Below are 21,060 nucleotides of genomic sequence, written 5' to 3'. Positions count from 1 at the left end.
AGCTGCGGTTCGACGCTCCGGCCCTGCGCGCGATATTTGCGTGCTGCGCTCGCAACCGGCGGCTGCTGCACGACGTGCTAGCCGCGCGAGGCGTGCAGATCGAAGCGCCCCCGTACTCGCTGGACCTCATCGTCTTCTATGCGGCCTCTCGCACAAAAAAGCCGGGCTCGTACTGGCAGACGACGTGGGGCCTGCGGAGCATCCCCGAGAGAGATGGGTTTGCGCTTCTGACCGTGCAGCCCAGCGCCACGGCCACCGACGCCGAGGGCCTCGTGGCCGCGCTGGCGGGGCCTGCTGCCTGGGACTCGAGCGGCTGGGAGGCTTTGGTGGCACCAGCCAGCGACGGCGCGAGGCGGGCAGAGCTGACGCGGGCGCTCGCGGCCAAGAGCGAGCGCGGGATCCGCGACCGGGCGCAGTCGGCGGGCTACCCGGTCAACCAGGCGCCGTACTCGGCGCTGGGGGCCATGGTGGCCGAGTTCCTGCCCGTGGCGCTCGACGGCGCGTGGGCAGCCGCGCAGGCGGCCGAGATCCTGGCGGAGCGCAAGGCCAGCTTCGGCATGCCGGCGGACGCGCCCGACAGCGCGCTGTTCCCGGCCTACTTCACGTCGGGCGGCACCATGGGCAACCGCGTGGGCATACACACGGCGCTGGCGCAGTTCCCGACAGCGTTTGTGTACTACTCATCGGCGACGCACCACAGCGTCAAGACGGCGTGCCGCGACATGGCCGCGCACTTTCGCGAGATCCCCGCCGACGACGTCGGGCGCATGGTGGCTGGCGAGCTCGTGGCCCAGGCGCTGAAGGACCAGGCCGCGGACAAAGAGGCGCCCGTGATTTTGTTTCTCAACCTCGGCACCACGTTCGCCGGCGGCTGCGACGACGTGGCCGGGCTGCGGCAGGCGCTGTTTGACTGCGGTATCCGCGTGTCGTATACTCACGTCGACGGCGCGCTCGACCTCGGTTTCAAGCCCGACCCCGTCGCCCTGGGCGTCGCCTCGAAGCTGGTGCACGACATCGATGGCCGCCCCGTGGTTCAGGGTATCACGCTGAGCCACTTCGTGCACGGCGTCATGCAGTCAGGCGAAGTCGTTGTGCACACGGTGCCCTTTCCCGACCACGACCCCCAAGCCGCCATCGCCGCCGCCAGAGCGTCATCGGTGCGACCGCCAGCCGTCGGGCCGCGCATCGTGATGGAGACGTGGCTGTTCCAGCAGCTATACGGTGAAGCCAACCTGCGCGAGCTGCACACGTACTGCGTGGGCAACTCGGAGCGGCTGCGGGCCGGGCTCGCGGCGGCGGGCATACACGCGCGCTACTACCACGGTGGCGATAGCCTCATCACCATGATCGAGCGGGCGGGCGTGCCACCCTGGGTGGCCGCACGCGCGCACCTGGCTCCTGAGCGAGATATGGTGCATTACATCACCATGCCGCACATCACGGCTGGCGCCGTCGATGCGTTTGTGGCCGAGCTGGTGCGTGTCGATGCCGTTTTCACCGGCGAGGGCGGACTGGAGGATTTCTTGCTCGGGGACCGGTTCTGGGACAGCGTCAGCGGCGGTGTCAAGGATTTGCGTCTGCGTCGGCTAAGGCCGCATCACGAGCCCCTCTTCGACGCTGTCGTTGGGCTCCACGAGGTAGCCGAGCCGGGACTGGGTCTGCCCGAGTTCAAGCGCCGGTACGTGTTCAGCGCCATGTCCTTTGTCGTCGTGCAGGCCGACGAGCCGGACGTGCCACTAGCCGTGTTTCTAGTGCGTGCCTCAGCCGAGGAGGCTCCAAGTGCTGGGCCAGTGTTGGTAAGGCGTGGCGGCGACAAGGTGGGTGCTGAGCTAGCCGAGATGCAGCAGCGTGCACTGATGTTTTTGCGAGACCGGCTGGGTTTAATGGGGAGGAATGGCAGTAATGGCCCAGGTACCAATGGCAGTAATGGCCCAGGTACCGACGGGATCGTGGACTAGATAGGCCTCTGGAAGGAGGCGGATGTGGTACGCAATGCGGTGATTGTAGGTTGCAATGAAATCGGAGATTCAGACCTAGAGGTCGTAATTCAACGAAAAAAGGAAACCCGACCCATGCCAAAGCGCCAACCCAACTTGCTCAATCATCGGTAAAATAAAATAAGCACCTGACCAGTCAGGAAGGGGTCAGCTGAACGGATGCCTTGAAAGCCCCACCACAAGATTATCCTCAGGGTTAGGGTTTACATCACACCTGGAATCGCGCTTCATAGCTGGCGGCCTTCGGCCTGTGGTTTTTAGAGAGAACAACCCATTCCATACCGTTCTTTTCAGCCTCTGGCGGCGCCTGCCGCGGGCTGTCCTCGCTCCGCTCGAGGGAATGGGTGGCTGGGCCATTTTACTAAGAAATTAGTAAGGACAACCCCGCTTTGTGCCATAACTCGTAACCAAAAGTTGACTCAACTGTGTCAACTGTGTCAAAAGTAAAAAACACAGGAGAGTCATCACAACGTAAACAGCATGGTATTGAGGCAGAAAAAGTCGACTCCTATCTAGGCTACACCCGGAACCAACACCTCGCCGGCGTCAACATGGCCCTGGTAATCCGCCGCACGCAGGCACCTGTAACGTCATTCTTGACCTGCATTTGGTCCAGGGCAAAAGGAACGTCAAACATCAAGCCCTGCAGACTAGCAACGCGCGAGACAGCCACATAAGTAGGCCCTGAAGAGAAATCCCGCTCAGAGATATCAAGCACAGTCCTGTCAAGCGTAGCTCCCTGTGACTTGTGAGCCGTGATGGCGTACGCAATAGTAACGGAGAACTAGCGGCGAGAGCAGGCCGTATTACCGCTCTGGAAGTTCCACAAGGACTCTGCCCGGCTGAACTTCGGGATAACAGATTTACAGCTATTCTAGCTTCTCAATACCAGAACAAATTCTCATGATACTCAGTAATTCTATGTTTCGATGTTCATGGTCTAATTGTTGGATTTCTAGGGGGCAACCCCCTAGGGCTCCCAGTGCCTGCGGCGCTCTTGGCCTGCGGCGCTGTGCCTGCGGCGCCTTCCTTCATGCAGCTTACGCGTTATATCTACCAATTGGGAAATTGCTCCTTCCTGACACAACCACGACACAGCAAAGCGGCATTTCACGGCTCAACCTGTCCGAAGTTCATCCGATCGACCAGTCCCTCGGGTCTATTTCGACAAGTAAATCAAGAGAGAGAACCAACCGCGAAAACAAAGGAAAAAGGACCACCGGAAGAAAGGAAGTAGCAAGCCACCCCCCGACGCCAAGTCAACCAGGACACAAGCCTGGGAATAAACACCCTGCCAATCAACACACTTGCTTCAGAAACTCCTCTCCGATCCTCGCAAGATCCACCCCTTACAGGCTGCCTATGCTGGGCACAGGCCAAGCCTAACCCAGCCGAGTCCACCAAATGGCCCCTGCGAATCCACCCTATCCAGCGGTGGTGGTCCACTCCATGCCACATAGATTTCCCGCCTGCGGGCCGATAGATTTTAGCTTCCCCAAGCAATTCATCACCTTTCATACATCGCCGTGCCTCGCATACTACCCCTTGGTAATGTACAAGTAGACGGCGGGCTTCCCGCCGGGTAGGCCAGTGCGCGTCTTGTCCCAGCCCATCTCACGACAGGTCAGGCCGGTGCGGTAGGGGTCGTCGCCGCACACGGCGATGCCGCGGTGCCACCGGCCGTTGCCATTCTCGTGGACCTCGGTGAGCCTGTTCCTCGCCTTGTCGGGGTTGGTTGCGCCGAAGCCCTCGAGCAGCTCGGCCATGGTGGTATTGGTGGGGACGAAGGTGGCGCGGAAGGGTATCTCCATGCGGTCGGTGCCGGGCGTCAGCTCCCACGGCGCCTTGACGCCGGGCAGCTTGAGCACGATAATCTTGGTGTGCTTGCGGTGGAAGAAGTAGTCGTACCCCGGCTCCAGCCCTATGCCCCCCGTGTGGTTGACCAGGTTGCCCGCCGTGAAGCTTGGGTCTTGCACTGGTGCTGGCACAGGCACCCGCCCGCTGCCCTTTTGGTTTGCTACGTACTGCACTGGCCCTTGGTGTGCCGTTGTGAACCTGGCGCCGGGGACCTGGCCGACGCCCGGCGCCACCATCCCTGTTCCGATGTAGAACTGGCCGGGTGCCAGGGGCACCTGGCCGCCTGGTGCCGTGTACGGCGTCACCGGTGGCATGTGCGGCGCCGCGGGTGGCATGTGCGGCGCCGCGAACAGAGGCGGGATTGGAGGGGCCGACGCCGGAGGGAAGGGCGGTTGGATCGGGGCTGTGTAGAAGGTTGGCGGCACCGGCGGATTGCCGTGTCTTGTCGGTGCCGGGCCAGGGTCCCGCCCGAAATGGGGGTTCGATCCACACAGGAACGTCTCCATTTTCCCGAGTGGTTAAGGATGGTTGGCGTGGGCGTTTCTAAGGATATTGTTGGTAAAGATGTCGATAGTATGTTTAATCAATAATCTGGTTTCGAGGGATAGAGTCAGCCAACTTGCGTCAATCAGAGGAGGTCAAGGGCTCTTCAACCTGCAGTGCCAACAGCTCTAGAGTCAGAAGAAACAGAGGTGGTAATCACTGCAAAGTCTAGCGTTTAAATCAAACTATGTGGTGGAAACTCCAACGACACATCAGAAGAGGGGCTAAACAAAAGCAAGTTGCCCAGATTGTCTTGGGTAGAGAAAGCCCATGGTGACCTCGGGGGAGTGTTGCGGGAAAAAGAGAACCGGAAATGAATGGTTGGTGGTCTGAGGGAAAGTCGGGTCATTAGAAGGAGTGGGTCCAAGAAAGAAGCACAGAGTGGCGTGGGAGGAAGGTGTGACAGGAGGCAAACCGCGTCTGGAAAGAAGCCCAGCGAGTATGGGGTAAAGGTTGGTGCAACCCGAATCAGACGTGGGATAGAGAAGTACCTAGACCCAGAAATAGAGATCGAGAGGCTTGGAATAGGAAATGCGGGGCCCGGGGGGGAAGAAATGAAGGCACGGGTAAGGGAAAGCTGTGGGGAGTTGACAAAACGAAACGCGTGCCCCTGAGATAATCGAAATATTTTCAACGGCGCGCGAGTAAACAAGAACGACGTACCGTTTCTTTCCCGGCCCGATCACCTTTCCTTCCCCAAAACCCTAGCCATTGCCAATATCCAGATGGCCATCGAGAGTACTAGGCTAGGCTGTCCAGCGAATCGTCCTCCAGAATTCTCAAAGAAATGGATCCTATCGAAACGATATTGGCCGGTGACCGGCTGGCCGACTGGCGATTGCGAGTTGCTGGTGGGTTTTTGGGAAGGAATTTAGATCGCGGCCTATCCTACAAGATTGTCCTGTCACCCGTGACCCCGAGTGTTCTTGTTTTGCCTTAGTTAGGAGGTGTGGGCGTAGGAAGGATGTTTCTTGGGGCCCCCAGGTACCAAGTACCCACGTACCTTAGTTGAGGGGGGGCGAGTTGGGCAGGGACAGGTCTACGCGAGTGGGAACGGCAACTGCCCAAGATACACACCGCTCCCGTGCCAGGAGGAGGACAGATGCCCAAGGTATCAAGCAGTAATTTCAAGGGACGAAAGAACGAAAAGGAAGCTGGGAAGCTGTTCACGGCTCAGGACCCACTGACATAGGACTGAACCACCTCAAAGTGCTGAGGGGACCAATAGGGAGCAATAGATGGGCCACGTTTGCTGTTTGCTGTTTTGGTGTCTTCTCGTCTTCCCAAGAGGAGTCAGGCAGGCAGGCTATCATGATGCCACACGCTGCCGCCATGGCCAAGTTTGCCACTCACCGCCGCCCCATTCGGCCACCTGTACATTTTGCATACATCATGCCACAGCACCTGCCTGTGCTGCTCCTTTCCTTCATCTGCACCGTGGTGCCATGGGGGAGAAATGTTGCCAGACATTGCGAGCACCGTGCCGTGTTTGCTTGGAAATGGGATCAAGAAGGCAGGGCCACCACGATCGGCTGTGCTTATCGGCATAGCAATTTGTCAGGCAACTGCTTCCGAGTGACAGTTCTTCCCGGCGCACCAGATCATGTCCCATACGCAAGTGAATTCCTTGAGTTTTCGGGGCTGGAAGCATCCCGCCTCATCCAATACCCTGTTTGCAGGTCACTACGCTCTCCAACGACCGCAGCCATTCACACTGCTGCTCAGCGCGAGGGCAAGCTGGAAGGAGCTGTAGTCTTTGCCACTCCCGCCAGATCACAGCTTTTGGAAGTAACGCTGGGCAGAGAGAGTAATTGACAATGCAACCTGGAACTTATTAGCACTCCTTATTTTCCTACTTACTTGCATACTCGATTTTGAAATCTAATTACTTGTTGCGGATCAATCTTGCACTGCCGGCATGTGGGCTATTGTTCGCAAATCCAAGGTCTCGCACCGCATTATTGCATTATTGCACTAAGTGACAGCAGTGCAAAGCCAACGGCTGCCCAAATATGCTGTGTCATTGTTCGTGTGGCTGATTCGTCTCTTAACAGGAATCCAGGGGCCAATAGGAACATGGTAAGTATCAATACCAAAGCAACCACCCAACGATGTCTGTAATTGATCACGGTGCTGTCGACTCGCGGACCAAGTTGAAGAATAAAAGTGCAAACCAGCGGCTAAAAAATGGTAACCCGAGTCCCGCCCAACACAAGCGACTTTAAACGCTCCCCAGCAAAGCACGCTCTAGGACTCAACCCGCTCGGCCAGTGGAGAAGGACCACATCCAAAATGCAACGCCTCGCCTTGTCCCGAAACTAATACGAAGTAACCGTTTTGCCAACACAAAACGCCAAAACCTCAACGCCCACCCCATCCATTCATTCATCAACCAGCCATGCCTAGTCCCCCGCATCAGCGTCCGGCTCCACCAACCTGACAGCCCCGCCCTTCTTGGCCTCCTCGGCGCCCCTGCGGACCATCTTGCGGCGCTCGACCTCGGCGATCAAACCCTTGAGATAAACCTCAGCCTGCACCGTGGCACTATACGCCTCGGCGGTCCAGTTCCAGATGTTCTTGCGGGACGCGTCGGCGCCGGCAGCGAGCAGCGTGCGCAGCACGAGCAAATTCCCATTACTGCTGGCAAAGTGCAGCGCCGTGTTGCCCTCGAGGTCAGCCTGGGCCAGCGCGGCCTCGGTGCCGCCGGGGGCCCACGTCAGTAGGATCTGCACCGCCGTGTCGTGGCCGTGCAGCGCCGCCTCCATCAGCGCGTCGCGGCCGCGCACGTCGCGCCGTAAGATGCTCGCCGGCGACCGCTCGCACAGGCAGTGCACGACCTCCGTGTGGCCTGCCGCTGCGGCCAGCATGAGCGCCGTCCGGTGGTCGTCGTTGAGCGCCGGCGTGGTGCTGGTGCCGTCGTCGTCGTTGCCGCTGCTAATTTTATTGCCGCCCCCTTCGTGCCCCAGCTCGAGCAGCAGCTTGCAGATGGCTAGGTGGCCGAGCGACGCCGCCAGGTGCAGGTTCGAGTTGGCGTTGCCGGCGGGCGAGTGGTCCGGGTTGTGCAGCAGCTCAGGGTGCGACTTGAGGACACGTTTCGCCAGCAGCGCGTCGTTGGCGTGGATCGCCCGCCGCAGCCGGATCGAAGCGTCGATCCTAGGTTTTTGCGCCTGCTGCGTCAGTTGCTAGGTCTAGGTATGGGTGCAGGCATGGGGTAGGTGGGCGGCTGGCCGTACATCTTGTCTGGTAGTGGGTTGGCATCCCCGATGAGCGCTGGCAAGGCTAAGAGGAAGAGGTGACGTCGTGATGAGCTGCGACGGGACGAGTTGCGACCGGGACACCACCGTTCGCGCTTCCGTGGCGCTGCAGGAGGGCGGGGTAGGAAACAGCCTAGAGCAGAGCGCCCTGGCTGCGGGGCGTTTCAGCCCTACAACCCCTCCATTCAGGGTCGAGCTTGATCTGTTGAACCTTCGCGCCTGTACCTGCAGCGTCTCGTAGGTAAGGTAGATTAAGGTTTTTCGAGATTTGTGTGCGCTTCTGAGACGCCCTGGATACCTTGCCCGGTACTACCACGTAAAGTTTTGGCTCTTGATTTATTTCCCGTCCACGGCACCGTATTCTGCCAAGCAAGCTTTTGGCGGTTTGGACCAGCCCCGCACACAACGCCGGGTATCCACTTATCAGGAGATTAGGACTCTACCCCCCGATTGAACCACTAAAACTTGTGTGGAGTTGCAGTCGTGTCGAAAGCCACTCAACAGCTTGTCAATTGCCTGCTGCGTTTGCCTGCTGCGTTTGCCGTAGCGCAAGATCACTGCCGGGATTGTACACAGGCCTGTCACGGGCACGCAGCCCAATGTCCCAGCCAAATTCCTCTTTACGGCGGCCACACTTGATACTTTTGGACAACCACGGTTCGACAAAGCATGTTTAAAAGCAATATTACCAAACACTACTTCCAGACCAGTTATTTACAGTTTCCTTCGACGCCACCGTCAGCGATTGCCCGACAGTGGCGCTGCTCCCGCGCATCGCAGTTTGTCCAAGTCCGCGCCCAAAGAGTGTTTCCACGCAAGTAACTTGGACAATCCAATGCGGCTGATAGGCACATGCTAGATTTCTGTAAGTTAGCAGCTGCCAATGGACCCAACTCGAAACGAGGCTGCGTGAAGCTCCCACTTACCGGGGCCCGAAAAGTATCCAGCTGATGACCAAAACCCTAGTCCCGGCACACCCGTCGAAGTTCATGACAGACCCCTTGTGTCCACCAATGACGCCAGAGGGTTTTTTCAGGGGCATTTTACTGGGCTTTTGGGGCATGTTACTGGGCTTTTGATATAATGTGGTGAGGTCAGCCACCTTACCGCCACGGCGTTCGGTCCCCTTTGTTTCCCCGAACCGTGGAAAGGCTCTGGGCTGCGGCAGTCCGACTGTCGTCCCGTTTCCTCGTTCCATCTCATCTTTATCGACGACCAGGAACCAAGCCACAGCAGAGCAGAATACGCCTTCAACGACCGGCCCCAGCCTGGCTCTCGATGTCCCTCCGCCGCTCGTCGCGCACAGTCGAGCGCAGGCGGCCGACGCCGTCGGCAATCATGAACAGCAGCAGGATGATGACGAGCGCAACAAGAGCCAGGACGACGGCCTCGGCCGTGTAGTGGGTGTAGCCGGGGGCCTTGCTCGTCAAGCCGTAGGGGCCGAGTATCAGCAGCAGCGGGCACGCGGCCGCGTAGGCCAGCATAAAGCCGCGCAGCGCCAGCACCTGCTTGAGCTGCGGCTTATCCATGCGGTTGCGCCGTCCGGCCACCTTGTCTGCTATCGGGTCGCTCTCGCCCACGTTGACGAACTCTTGGAAGCCCATCGTCAGGAATGTCAGGACGCCCTGGTATACGTGGCGGTCGTGTCAGTATCACGGCAAGAGAGGTTCGTGTCTCGTTCCATCCGACTTTGGGAGGAAAGGGACGACGGCGGGCAGAACTTGACGTGCGGGAGACACACAAAGGAATACTCACGAGCGGCATGGCATAGAGAAGGAGCGCAATCGGGTCGCTGCCGGCGTCGTGGTCGAAGTACTGGGTGCGGCCGCTGGAGGGTATGAGGGCGGCGACAAAGAGCGCGCCGCCCGCGACAAGCAGCCCCATCTCGACCCAGTCGAGTACGCGGTCCCAGTTGCGCAGCAGGATGCCCTTGCGCGAGCGGTCGGGGACGGGCGGCGGCGGGAACGGGTCCGTCGAGATGCTGACGCGGCTCGCGAGCGTCGCCGACGTCGGCCGCCGCGAGAAGCGTCGCGCCGGGACGCTTCGCGAGCTGGGGTTGCGGCGCACCGTCGACGGTCGGCCCAGTCGTGACTGCTCTTGCTGTTGTTGCTGTTGCTGCTGTTGTTGCTGTTGTTGCTGTTGCTGCTCAGACGGGCACGGTTGGGATTGCGACTGGGCACGCGACTGCGACTGGGCTCGCGACTGAGGCCGCGACGACTGCGACCCCGACTCCATGACTGTTTTCTACAGGTTCTACCAGGGATTCGGGACGGAATATGGGTTTGAACGAAAGGATGCTCTTCACGAAAGCTGACTTAGTTGATACATTGAAGTCTGGTGGAATAGTGTGAACTCCAGCAGAGCCTGGCAGGTTTCTGCTTCTGATGGCGAGGAATCGGGGTTAGACGGGTTAGGAGGTGGTTGCGTGTCGGGGGTGCGGTGCGGTGCGGGTGCTCGGGAGGCTCGGACTTGTGGTTTGGGCGTCGTCGCGCAATGGAAGGGGGCAGGTCAGTGGCTCAGCAACTCGTCGGCCCACCGCGCGTGCTGCACGGAGAGAAGGAGCGAGCGGCTAGGCTTCCAACCGTGGAGCACGCACCTGCCTTCTGCAGATAAACCTGGAAACGGTTCCCGCTGCCCTGAAGGCAGGCTAGACTTGTTCGGGTTTCGCCAAGACTGCCCAGCCACTTCCGTACCACACAATTGCCAACAAAGTACCCAATCAATCACTACTCGGATTCCTTTGGACCCAGCAGCGTGGCATCAACACAGACGGCATTTAGCCATTCACCGGAGAGCATCAACGAATGATGTCGGTCTTGTTCTATGCTATGCGTATGGGAATTTTTTGTTGCCGCAACAGCGTGTAAGTTGAATCTCAATCGGAAGCACATAATTAGCGTTGTCGTTAACTGTTTCGGCCCATCCCATCGGTGCTGATTTATATCCAACCTACCTATTAGAGCCACCGCTGGCAAGTTCTTCGTCGTTTACCAGGAGAGATCATAGCGAAAAACGCCGTTGCACTGGCTACAAGGCTGTGTAATTAATTAACCCGAACAAACACTTGAGCTAGCCTTAGGCGTTGTGCACTGGCCTGGTGAGCAAGTCGAAGCCGTTCCATGTATTCGTTCACACTTGCGATTGAGGTCGTCAACGGGCTTTGCAAATCTTCTCGGGAGGCTTTCCAGCAATCCGAGCTAGACATGCTCCATTTAACGCCCGGAATCCCGGAGCGGAGCTAGTGTTTACGCAGTGGCGGGTGCGTGAGTATGTTAAAGTTTACTGCGGCCGATCTGCCTTCATCTCAACACTCTATGATGCCGTCGTTTTTCAAGTATAAATCCACGTCTTCCAGTTGCCCAAAACCGCACGTTGCTGATTTAGCTTCAGATATCCGAGGTGGCTTTCTCTTCTAGGACTGAAGCTCATGTCAGATGCCAGGCATCAGCAGCACTGTTATCCCCAGCATCTGACGGTAAACAGATTAGCCCCATCCAACTCTGTGATGTCAACAACTCGTCCATCTCGGGCACTTGCCAAGCCAAAACTCAACCAGCTGCTCACACCTCGGCGATCTTGCAACAGGGTCTCGATGTTGATATATACCCCATGCCTACTCGCCTCTTTGGCTCCTTGATTCTCCCACAAACCATACACTCGTTTAAGCTATCCCAGCACACCTCTTGCCGCCCGCGCTCTTTAACCCGTCAGCATGTCGCTCGACACGCGGCTCCCTGTGCCCCATTTCGAGTTCCCCGCCCCTGCGGTTCCCAAACATCTCTACGATGGCCCCCTTGCCAGGAACAATACTCCACTCTCCACCCTCGGAGAGCCTGGCAGCCCTACGTCTCTCTGGGACGAGCTCACGACCTACTACATGCTCCCGTTTGGCGTCATCGGCCTCGCCGCCGACCTACTCAGCTTCTACATCGCCTTCACGCTGAGCCACGGCCGCACGCCGCTGTATCCCAAGCGCCAGATCCGCTTCCGCGTCTGGTCGACCGTCGCTACCTGCCTCTGGGGCTTCGGCATCCTGGCTCTCACCATCGCCAACATGTATAGATGCCACTACAACCCGCCCCTGATCGCCGTCAGCGCCGGCCTCTTGGGCGTACGCCTCCTGTGGCTTCTCCCCGCCGACGTCATGCACCTGGTCTTTGGCCGCGTGGGCCAGCTCGGCCGCGGCAATTCCCCCAACGCACCCAAATCCCAATCTTCGTCCGCTGCTGCTGCTCCTGCCGTGGGTGCCAAGGAGATCGAGATCGAGCTCGAAGACCAGCGCCAGAGCCTCGACGCCCTGTCCACGGTCGCCCTGTCCACGGTCGCCCTGCGCCCCGACGAGCAAGCCGCCGCGGCCCGCACAGAGACCCCGACGCCCACCCCGAACTGGAAGTACGCGCTGATCATCGGGGCCGGCGCGCCGTGCGTGGGCATGCTACTCGCGGGGCTGTGGGCCATAGAGGGTTGGTGGCTGACCGCGAGCTCGCGCAACATGCTGATCCTCATGGTCACCGTCGGCGCCGTCCTGACCGCGCTGCGCGCCGTCCCGCCGCTTGTCGTCGAGCGCCGCAAGCAGACCACGCCAACGAGCTGGCTGAGCGCCGTGCTGTTTGTCACCTCCGTCTTCGTCACCATGACGGGCCTGTCCACCGTCGGCTTCTCCCACTTCTGGATCACGGATATGCTCGAGACGGACAGCACCGGCCTCCTCCGCTGGGAGATCCTCGAGTGGCCCGAGGTCGTCCGCTACTGGCTGTACGTCGCCTTGACTGCGTTGCCGCTGGCTGCGTTTTAGAGTGGCGGGGTCAGTGTCGTGCGGGTGAGCAGTCGTTGCACATGGGGGAGGGTGGGAAGATTAGTCTGAACATTTCGAGACGTATCGCAACAGCGCAGCAGTTAGTGGTTGGAGAGGCAGGTGTGCGGCCGGGTTCTGATCCGACCACGGGCAGATGGCCGGGGTGGGGGTAGGGCAGCGTGCTTTGGTTGTTAGCTGCGAATGTAATGGCTGGAGTCAAAGGAAGGGCTGGAGTCAAAGGAAGAAGGGAAAAAAATAATATGGGCGTCATATTCTGAGGGCCGAATTTACGTAAAGAATCAAGCGGGGTCTGTTTCCCAACATCACTTTCTTTTTCTGATTTTTTTTCCTCCTCTTTCCTGGCAGAGAAGAGCAGCGGTCGTGGCCGTGGCTGCTATTTGAACATTCAGTCCTAAACGCGAAATTCCACTCCGCCTACAGCAGCTCTTGTGAAGACCGCACACATGGCTTGCCTGTGAAACGCGAGGCGCTGCACATCTGCTTTCTTCGACGCGAATCATCGACATGTGGCGCCTGTCACGATGGTTCCCACCACGTGGGTCGGCCCAGGGGGGGACTCTAGGCTTATTTATATTTCTAGACCTGGGGTTTTACACGTTGACTCGCCTTTCTCAGACAAGTCCAACTGCCAACCATACTACCCTGGCCCTTCGAGTCAATCGCGATCCAGACACCAGCACTCTTTTCGGTGGCAGCCATTCGACACGAATTCGATCTGGTCCCTCTGCTCTTTGTGTTTTCACTTACGACAAAAAACTCATTCTCCTTTTGACACTTGTCGGTTCCATCGACCATGGATGCCCGCACAGCGAGCCACGCTCTCCTTTACTTTTTTGACCAGAAAGCACGACCCTGCTATCTCCAGAGTGCCTGCTTCTTCGTCTGCAGCACGGACTCCTACAACGGTAGGACAGCTTTTGATGCTGTCCTTTGTCGGTTTCCGTTTTTAAGCTGCGTCATAGGGCCCTCGCAAAATAACCCAAGCGTGCTTGACTTGCACAGCCCCGCCAACTTAACAGTAGCAAACATGTATCAAGAGCTATATTTGGCATCAGACTACGAACTCTCCATGGCCGACCGCTTTACAGCACCTGACAGCTTGTTCTGTACGCCACCTCCGGATATAAACAGCCGGCATTCCATATTTACAATGCAGGCAAACTACCATCGCCGCGGTATAATACTATGTATAGCCGTCCATGGCTCTGTTTCCGACGAAGCTTCTGTCTACTTGATTTGGAAGGCCATTGCCGAAGGAAGCAGGGGCATCCCACAAGGTACATGCCCCCTTTTCTCAGTTCCACTCATTAAACAAATTTGAAACACCTCTTAGTAATCCCCGCGACCCCCCTGTTCCTATGCTTGGGAGCCAATGCTAATGTGCCCATTAATTACTCTTGACGCTTCCAACAACTACTGGCTTGCGCGTGCTGATTTCCTGGCTGCAGAACTATACCATGACACGTATCGGATTTGGAGGCTTTTGCATGATTTGGTGCCACCGACACCGCAGGGAACATTTCGGGCCAACGCCATTACCAAGTCGCATTTTCCAACACACCAGCCCCACCCTTACCATATTATAGAGCTCACAAGTAGCTTTGTGTCCTACCTGTCTCACACGATTCGCTATATCCTATCGCGTTCGTCGAGGTCAGATCGGCGACGTTGGAAGGTGGACAAATCATCTGTTAACCAGATCCGTAACATCGACTGCATCACCGCCTTCATGTACGCAGCCGCCCTAGATGCCCGCACACAAGGTGGTGGGACGGGGTCATCGATGGCACCCTTCACAAGGCATTACGATATTTGAGACTTACTAACGACGTCCCCGGGCGAGTACTTTAGCAACTTTCGTTTTTCGCACCGCGTATCAAAACCACTAATCAACCTGACAACCGGCTCCATCTTGAACCGTGTCATGCAAGCCTTCAATGTGGTGTGCGAAGCCAACACTGCTAGTTCCAAGTATACCAAGAGGAATTTCAGAAAGCGCGACCAGGGCTCAGCAAACATGGAAGAGTCTCCCGACACCAGATTTCACGTTCGATCAGTCTAGGGTCACGAGCTGAGCCTTGACTTTGGGATGCACAAGGGTCCAATGCCTGAGAGACCAAGGTATTGCAGGTATCCGTACCATGGCGAGCGTGGGGATGTTGTTCTTCTGCCTATCCGATTTGGTAGAGGTGGTGCCGCAAACTATATTCACGAAGTTCAGCTGTGCCTTCCGCAACAGGAGGTTGACGGAATTAAGTGGTTCCTGGCTCTTGCGCAGGACGAGAAAAATATTGACAAATGGGGGGCCGTCAACCCAGACAACTTCCGCAGTTCCATGGTCTATGGAGCTGCTGAACTTCATCGACAACCTGTTCACACTCCTCATGTTGCTAACAAGTCGGCGAGATCATCAGCCCAGCCGATTACCCAATATCATCCTCCACCAACACCGGTTACTTTTGCTCGCAGCGACGGGACTCGTGGTTTCAATGGTCCAAGCATCGCCGCTCGTCCGGGCAGCAAGTCCCTCCCGCCAACGCCCGACAGCTCCGTTGGTAGGAACTTTACCCGAAGTCGCAGACAGTTAAGCACCATTTCCGGCCCGCCCAGCAAGTCGCTCCCGCCGACACCGCTTAGTAGCGCCGGCCGCAGCTCGGCTAGGCCTTTCCATCCCCCAAGTGCCACACCTCATCCGTCAGGTAGGCTGCCCCTTCCAACACCGACTAGTAGTGCCGGCCGTGGCTCGAACCAGCCTTTCCGTGCCCCAAATGCCGCGACTTGTCCGCCTCGCAAGAGGCTCCCCAAGCTACCCAGGCTCCCAGATTAGTTGTCTGCTCGGCCCTTGGCAAAACCACCCAATAGGGTGTTAACCGTGCCCCCTAAAGTCGACAAATTAGTTGAACGCAGGGAAGCCGGTACCAAAAATGAAAGTAGTCATAGCCAAACCCCGAGGGTCGGCAAAAACACGACAAGTTTTACACGGAGCTAGGCCTTAAAGTAGTGGAAGAACTAGCTATGTGAGTGAGATATATAAATCTAGGTACCGGGTCAAGATTTGAGGGTTTTGGTTGCATCTTGGACAATGCCAATGATTGCCGCGATGAGACTGCACTACGGCACGAAAAGGGGTTGGGATAGGCAAGGATTTGGAAAGGTTGGAGAATTGAGTCTACATGCTTTTTTAAACGGCCTTTTACGCTCACAATCTTTTACGGATTCTCACACCGCCGCCGCAGACAAAGCCTTCATTATCTATCTTACCTGTCTATTACGCGTTCCATGGAGCTGAAAGTTGGATGTATGTAAACAAACAACAAGATAGTTTAGTTCCAGCTCCACTCTGTTGCGTGCCACATAGGCAAAAACTCTGCTCGACCCCATCATCCAAGAGCGGAGCATCTCCGCTCATGCTCCGCTTCCTATCCGGCCCGCTGGCTCAATGGTAGAGCGTCTGACTACGATTCCAAAGCATCAGGAGGTTCCAGGTTCGAGACCTGGGTGGGTCGATTTCATTTTTTGCATCGATCGCTGTCATGTTCCTCCCCATTTACCAAAGAATTATGTCAGGAGCATGGCGATTCACATGTCCTCCATAACGCCCTGCCACGTCAGATCGGCTGCTACCCCTGCTGCCCGCGCGCCTCGGCGGCAGCAGCACCCTGCATTTCGTGTCCATCCTCTGGATCTGCTTCACCAGCGTCTTCCTCTGCTTCCCCCTGACCCAACCCGTCACTGGCGAGAGCATAAATTACGCCGCCCTCGTCACTGCTGCCATCGTGCTCTTCTTTGTGTCGGCCTATGTGTTTGACAGGAGGAAGAACTACCAGCCACCGCACGGCCTGGCGAGGCAGGATCAAAGTGTTTTGGAAGATGCGAAAGTAGGTACCTAGGCATGGGGGTTGGCTCAAGGTAGTAGGTATAACGTTATTGGTATCAAATATAGGCCTACCAATATGCGCATGCTTTGCCTACGAAACGCAGATGGGTTTGTTTGTGTAACTGTTAGTCAAGTCAGCAAGCGAACTGATTCCGTCCATCTCAATTTGGCTTGGCGGGTAACCTCCGATGTTTCGAGCGTTTTTGAGTAAGACGTGATGGTTCCGGGCTTTCCTGGCCAGCCGACCACATAGTGTTTCGATCTCCAACACCCCTCCAAATCCCCCCACATGTTCATTCCTTACACCGGCTGGCCCGCCGACACCCACCAACTCTCCGCCCTCGGTCAAAGCTCGCGCACTAGCTACGTCCGACGAGCCTGCTTCCTGCCATGCAAGTCTCCCTCTCTGTTGCGTCTGTCTGTGGGCTTGGAGGCTGTCCTAGAGCGCTTCCTGTTCCCGATGTGCCGCATTGGCCTATCTAGCTAGATTCAAGGCCATCTCGCTCTACACAACCCCAGACCTACCCCACGAGGATATCTACCAGGTGGCCGATCTGATGTCCAAGTACTTTTACAATCACTTCGTCGACCAAGATGTCCTCGCGATTCCAGACTTGGATTTATTTTTAACGCCAGAGCACGATGGGAAGGAGTTTCTTCCTGTTTTCACGTTGCAGGCGTCGCTGGTTTCTGGTGGCTTGATACTGGGATTGTCAGTCCAGGGCCCCGTCGCCGACGAGCGCTCGATTTACTTCATCTGGAAGGCGTTCTCTGAGGCAACGACACTTATTCGAGAAGGTATGCCCACCCTCTAATTAGGCGATCAGTCGTTTCCCTTGACGCCAACGCTGTTGCCCTAGTGTGTGACGCAAACGAACAGCCAAAACCTGCACAAATTCAGTCGCAGATTCACAACGGTCTCATACGCGCCACCATGAGCCAAGAAAAGTAAGTACTCGGCACCTTCTACGTGCACCGGGTTCCATGTCTGCAAGATCGACAAATTTGCCCAAGAACTGGAGTTTGCGATCGACGGTGAGAAACCAAAAGTCCCCGATTGTTACCGGGAATTTTCGCGCGGCATTCGTGGGCATGTCATCCTCTTACCGCCGCGTCCTATTCAGCGGGAAAGCAACAAGAGAATTATCTATGAAGTTCAACTGCACTTTGGTGTTAAGGTGGTTGAAGAAGTGCAGCTTGTGAGGGAAACGGAAGACTGTCTTGAACATGAACAGCCAGAGGATCACTCCGAACAACCACATCCAAGCAGATTTGGCAGATTTAGTCAGGTTCTGGGATTTCCACGAGAGCGGAACAAAGCGAGGGCCAAGGAGGCAAAGTCTGTGGGGCCCGGCTCGGGAGCGGAGCTGGACTTTTTTTCTGACGCGCTGCAAAAGGCAGAAAAATTTTTGGCATCATCCTGAAAAAAGAAGAAGAAAAAATAGAATATGGTCCAGTCACCTAATCCTAGCTCTGCGCAACTACCATGGTCCACAATGGCATGGTAGCTCCGGCCCAGACGCTCGGCGACCCCACTGGCAACGTGTATTCCGGTGGGGATGCAGCAGCAGCGCATGCCATGTACGCGCACGGGAATACTCGGACGTGCGCGCCGAGTGGGTAGGCTGCAGTTCAATCGAGCCACAATGTGAATACGGACTTGCCTTGAGGAGGTTTTTTTTCTGTTCCTTTTTTTGTGTTCCTTTTTTTTGTGTTTTTTTTTTTGCGTTTTTCATTTTGCTCGTATTTTGTGTCCATTTAGACCGTCCTCTTCGGGGAGTAATAGATCACCTGCTGTCTTACAACTTGCAACGAAACTCGTGAATGGCTGTTATAGGGATTCCACAATAACTAAGGGCCAAATCGGAACCCGACAGGACATCAACCGCGGCAGCGGGTTCTGTAGCGTTTGGCAGCGGGGGCCCTGTTGGCTTGCCGCTTGATGGCTCGGTCCCTGAAAAAGAAGAGTCCAAGACGGGAAAGCAGACGGGGTGCAGGTGGTTCTGCGTCTGGTGAATTCCGGGTATAGCAGAGGAAATGCTGAGGGACGGCCGCCGATATCGCAGTGTCGTGGCCGAACTGGGAGGAAAACAACGGCTTTTCCTTAATCCACACGGCAGGTGGGGGGATCGGCGGACTCTTTCATAATTATTATCAGATGGATTGATAAGATGATCTGATAAAAATTTTCACGGACTTGATCCTTGTAACGTTTCGTCAGTGGCGGGTCGCCAAGAACCTTGGTTGGTCGGATGAGCGAGGGAATGCCGGGGTGTCTGTCGGCTTGACCGCGAGCTTAGAAAAGCTTGGGGCTCTCGAGCCAAGCGCTCCGCTTGGGGGGCTACATCCCTGCCAGGAGCTCTCCGCTCTGATGTGGGACAGCATGCCGGAAGTACAGCTCGCTGCGATTCGCCGGGTTGCGCCTTCTCGTTTGGGGCAGGACGGCGGCCGAGGCGGTGGGATTCCGATTGTCACGCTCTCTTCCGAACAGCGTTCCTTCCCTCGCTGGCAGGCACATCCATTGCATGAGGTGATTAAAGCTAATCCCTTACGGGGACCCCACTCCGCGTCCTGTCGGTGACCAGAATTCGGCTACCGCAACTGCCGCAAGCTCCCTTATTTAAAGTTGAGCTCCTTCCGCCCCTCGAATGTCTTGTGACGTTGGATTTGCCCAGGCTGTCTTCTAATCTAATCTTTCCTTCTGCCGCGCACGCGTTCCAATCTCGCTCCCGCTGCAGGAGTGACCCGAGCTAGCGTCTTGTCTCCCCGGACCGGTTGAGAGTCTCGTCCCGCCTGACTCTTCTTCGTCATGAAGAACCCCTTCGTCCAGTACCGGACCCCCGCGGCGCCCGTCGTGGTCGCCGATGTCGACGAGAAGAAAGCCATCGACAAGGAGGCCGGAGCCCTCGAGGGCCATGTTCATTCCAGCCAGGACGGCGACGGCACCGACCGTCGCCATGAGAGCGATTCGGACGCCATCTCGGCCACGGCACAGGAGGGCGTGCAGCGGGTCGAAGCCATGACCATGGTCTGGACCAAGAAGCATGTCGCCATCGCATATCTAACGTAGGTCTATCTCTTCGCTCTGCTCTGCCATCGACCCCATTGCTAACGCTTGCCGCTCGCTCAGTATCTGGCTCATCTTCTTCGTCGATGCCATGCAGCAGGGTATGGCCACTGCTTTGACCCCCTATGTCACCAGCGAGTTCGCCCTCCACTCGCTCACGGCGACGACGGGCATCATAGCCTACTTGATTGGCGGCCTCATCAAGCTGCCCCTTGCTAAGGTGCTCGACATTTGGGGCCGCCCTCAGGGTTTCATCCTCATGGTGGCCTGCCTCACGCTCGGCCTCATCATGATGGCCGCTTGCCAGAACGTGCAGACGTACGCCGCCGCCCAGGTCTTCTACTGGGTCGGGTACAACGGCATCAGCTACTCCATCTCCGTCTTCATCGCCGACACGTCTGCGCTCAAGAACCGAGCACTGATGTTTGCCTTTGCCTCGTCGCCCTACATCATCACGGTCTGGGTCACCGGTCCGCTTGCCACGGCCTTCCTGGAAGGCCCCGGCTTCCGGTGGGGATTCGGCGCGTTCGCCATCATCACCCCCGTCATCTGCACCCCGCTCCTGTCGCTTTTCTACATCAACTACAAGAAGGCACACGAGGCGGGCCTCATTCCTGAGCGGGTGAGCAGAGGAAACTTCTGGCAGACGACGTGGTACTACATTATCCAGTTCGACCTGTTCGGCATGCTCCTCATCGCTGGCGGCCTGGCCCTGTTCCTCCTGTCGTTCAACATCTACACCTACCAGACCCTGCTGTGGAAGGCCCCGCTCATCATCTGCTTCTTGATCTTTGGTGGACTCCTGATGATCGCCTTTGTCTTCTATGAGAAATACGTCGCTCCCGTGACCTTCATCCCGTACGAGCTGTTGATGGACCGCACCGTCCTGAGCGCGTGCATCCTCTCAGCGGCCCTGTTCGTGTCCTTCTACATCTGGGACAGCTATTTCTACTCGCTCTTGCAGGTCGTCTACGGCCTCAGCGTGACACACTCGAGCTACATTGTCAACATCTACAGCATCGGCTCGTGCTTCTGGTCGCTGGTAGTCGGCGCGCTGATCCGCTACACGGGCCGCTTCAAGTGGATCGCCGTCTACTTTGGCGTGCCCGTGACGATCCTCGGCGTCGGCCTGATGATTAACTTCCGCCAGCCCGACGTCAACATAGGCTACGTCATCATGTGCCAGATCTTCATTGCTCTGTCGGGCGGCGCTCTCGTCATCTGCGAGCAGATGGCCGTCATGGCCGTCACTTCGCACCAGTACATCGCGGTGGTGCTAGCCATCGAGGCCATGTTCGCCAGCATCGGCGGTGCCATCGGCTCCACCATTGCCGGCGCCATCTGGCAGGGCGTCTTTCCCAAGCGCCTATACGAGTACCTGCCGGCCGAGTCCAAGGACGACTACGCCGCCATCTACGGCTCCATCACGGTGCAGATGTCGTACCCCTTCGGCTCCGACACGCGCCACGCTATCAACCAAGCGTACGGCGACTCGCAGAAGTACATGCTGATTGCCGCGACGGCCGTCCAGGCCGTCTCGGTCGTGTGCGTCCTGCTCTGGCGCGACGTCAAGGTCAAGGATTTCAAGCAGGTCAAGGGCGTGGTGGTTTGATCCCCGTGCCATGTGCACAAGGCACGCTGGGGATGGG

The 21,060-nt window shown here is 57.3% G+C and overlaps 7 protein-coding genes and 1 non-coding gene across 8 annotated transcripts; 5 read left to right on the top strand and 3 right to left on the bottom strand.

Moving 5' to 3' along the window:
• The first annotated feature begins 505 nt into the window (after nucleotides 1–505).
• B0T26DRAFT_715199 (pyridoxal phosphate-dependent transferase) lies at nucleotides 506–2,154 on the top strand. Its single transcript, XM_060442229.1, has one exon. It carries the CDS (start codon nucleotides 558–560, stop codon nucleotides 1,956–1,958), a length of 1,401 nt encoding a protein of 466 aa, XP_060294087.1. The 5' UTR covers nucleotides 506–557; the 3' UTR covers nucleotides 1,959–2,154.
• A 1,305-nt stretch (nucleotides 2,155–3,459) lies between these two features.
• Nucleotides 3,460–4,360, bottom strand: B0T26DRAFT_780447 (uncharacterized protein; the record flags this gene model as incomplete). Its single annotated transcript, XM_060446690.1, has 1 exon — nucleotides 3,460–4,360. One exon carries the CDS (start codon nucleotides 4,358–4,360, stop codon nucleotides 3,536–3,538), a length of 825 nt encoding a protein of 274 aa, XP_060294086.1. The 3' UTR covers nucleotides 3,460–3,535.
• A 2,229-nt stretch (nucleotides 4,361–6,589) lies between these two features.
• B0T26DRAFT_344718 (ankyrin repeat-containing domain protein) lies at nucleotides 6,590–8,045 on the bottom strand. Its single transcript, XM_060434513.1, has 2 exons — nucleotides 7,631–8,045; nucleotides 6,590–7,550 (listed from the first exon to the last, which is right to left on the bottom strand). Coding segments are annotated over exons 1-2 (753 nt in total). The 5' UTR covers nucleotides 7,633–8,045; the 3' UTR covers nucleotides 6,590–6,799.
• An 856-nt stretch (nucleotides 8,046–8,901) lies between these two features.
• On the bottom strand, nucleotides 8,902–9,886 carry B0T26DRAFT_752955 (uncharacterized protein; the record flags this gene model as incomplete). Its single annotated transcript, XM_060445603.1, has 2 exons — nucleotides 8,902–9,276; nucleotides 9,407–9,886. The coding sequence occupies 2 exons, from the start codon at nucleotides 9,884–9,886 to the stop codon at nucleotides 8,902–8,904; spliced, it is 855 nt and encodes a 284-aa protein (XP_060294084.1).
• Nucleotides 9,887–10,952: 1,066 nt separating this feature from the next.
• B0T26DRAFT_344714 (uncharacterized protein) lies at nucleotides 10,953–12,451 on the top strand. The gene has a single exon (XM_060434512.1). It carries the CDS (start codon nucleotides 11,364–11,366, stop codon nucleotides 12,444–12,446), a length of 1,083 nt encoding a protein of 360 aa, XP_060294083.1. The 5' UTR covers nucleotides 10,953–11,363; the 3' UTR covers nucleotides 12,447–12,451.
• A 3,441-nt stretch (nucleotides 12,452–15,892) lies between these two features.
• B0T26DRAFT_t187 lies at nucleotides 15,893–15,973 on the top strand. Its single transcript has one exon. It is a non-coding gene; the product is annotated as a tRNA-Arg (tRNA).
• B0T26DRAFT_677180 (uncharacterized protein) lies at nucleotides 15,907–17,768 on the top strand (the record flags this gene model as incomplete). The annotated part of the gene is made up of 7 exons (XM_060440068.1): nucleotides 15,907–15,952; nucleotides 16,080–16,345; nucleotides 16,449–16,452; nucleotides 16,864–17,142; nucleotides 17,246–17,292; nucleotides 17,340–17,543; nucleotides 17,580–17,768. 7 exons carry the CDS (start codon nucleotides 15,907–15,909, stop codon nucleotides 17,766–17,768), a joined length of 1,035 nt encoding a protein of 344 aa, XP_060294082.1.
• Nucleotides 17,769–19,153: 1,385 nt separating this feature from the next.
• On the top strand, nucleotides 19,154–21,023 carry B0T26DRAFT_741734 (major facilitator superfamily domain-containing protein; the record flags this gene model as incomplete). Its single annotated transcript, XM_060444008.1, has 2 exons — nucleotides 19,154–19,410; nucleotides 19,475–21,023. 2 exons carry the CDS (start codon nucleotides 19,154–19,156, stop codon nucleotides 21,021–21,023), a joined length of 1,806 nt encoding a protein of 601 aa, XP_060294081.1.
• Nucleotides 21,024–21,060: the final 37 nt, after the last annotated feature.

This window comes from Lasiosphaeria miniovina (assembly GCF_030549165.1).
Source record: "Lasiosphaeria miniovina strain SMH2392-1A chromosome Unknown B0T26scaffold_5, whole genome shotgun sequence".
In the NCBI taxonomy this organism is placed as follows: Eukaryota; Fungi; Ascomycota; class Sordariomycetes; order Sordariales; family Lasiosphaeriaceae; genus Lasiosphaeria; species Lasiosphaeria miniovina.
Note: the sequence above shows the minus strand (reverse complement) of the source record. Positions and strands in the feature narration are given on the sequence as shown.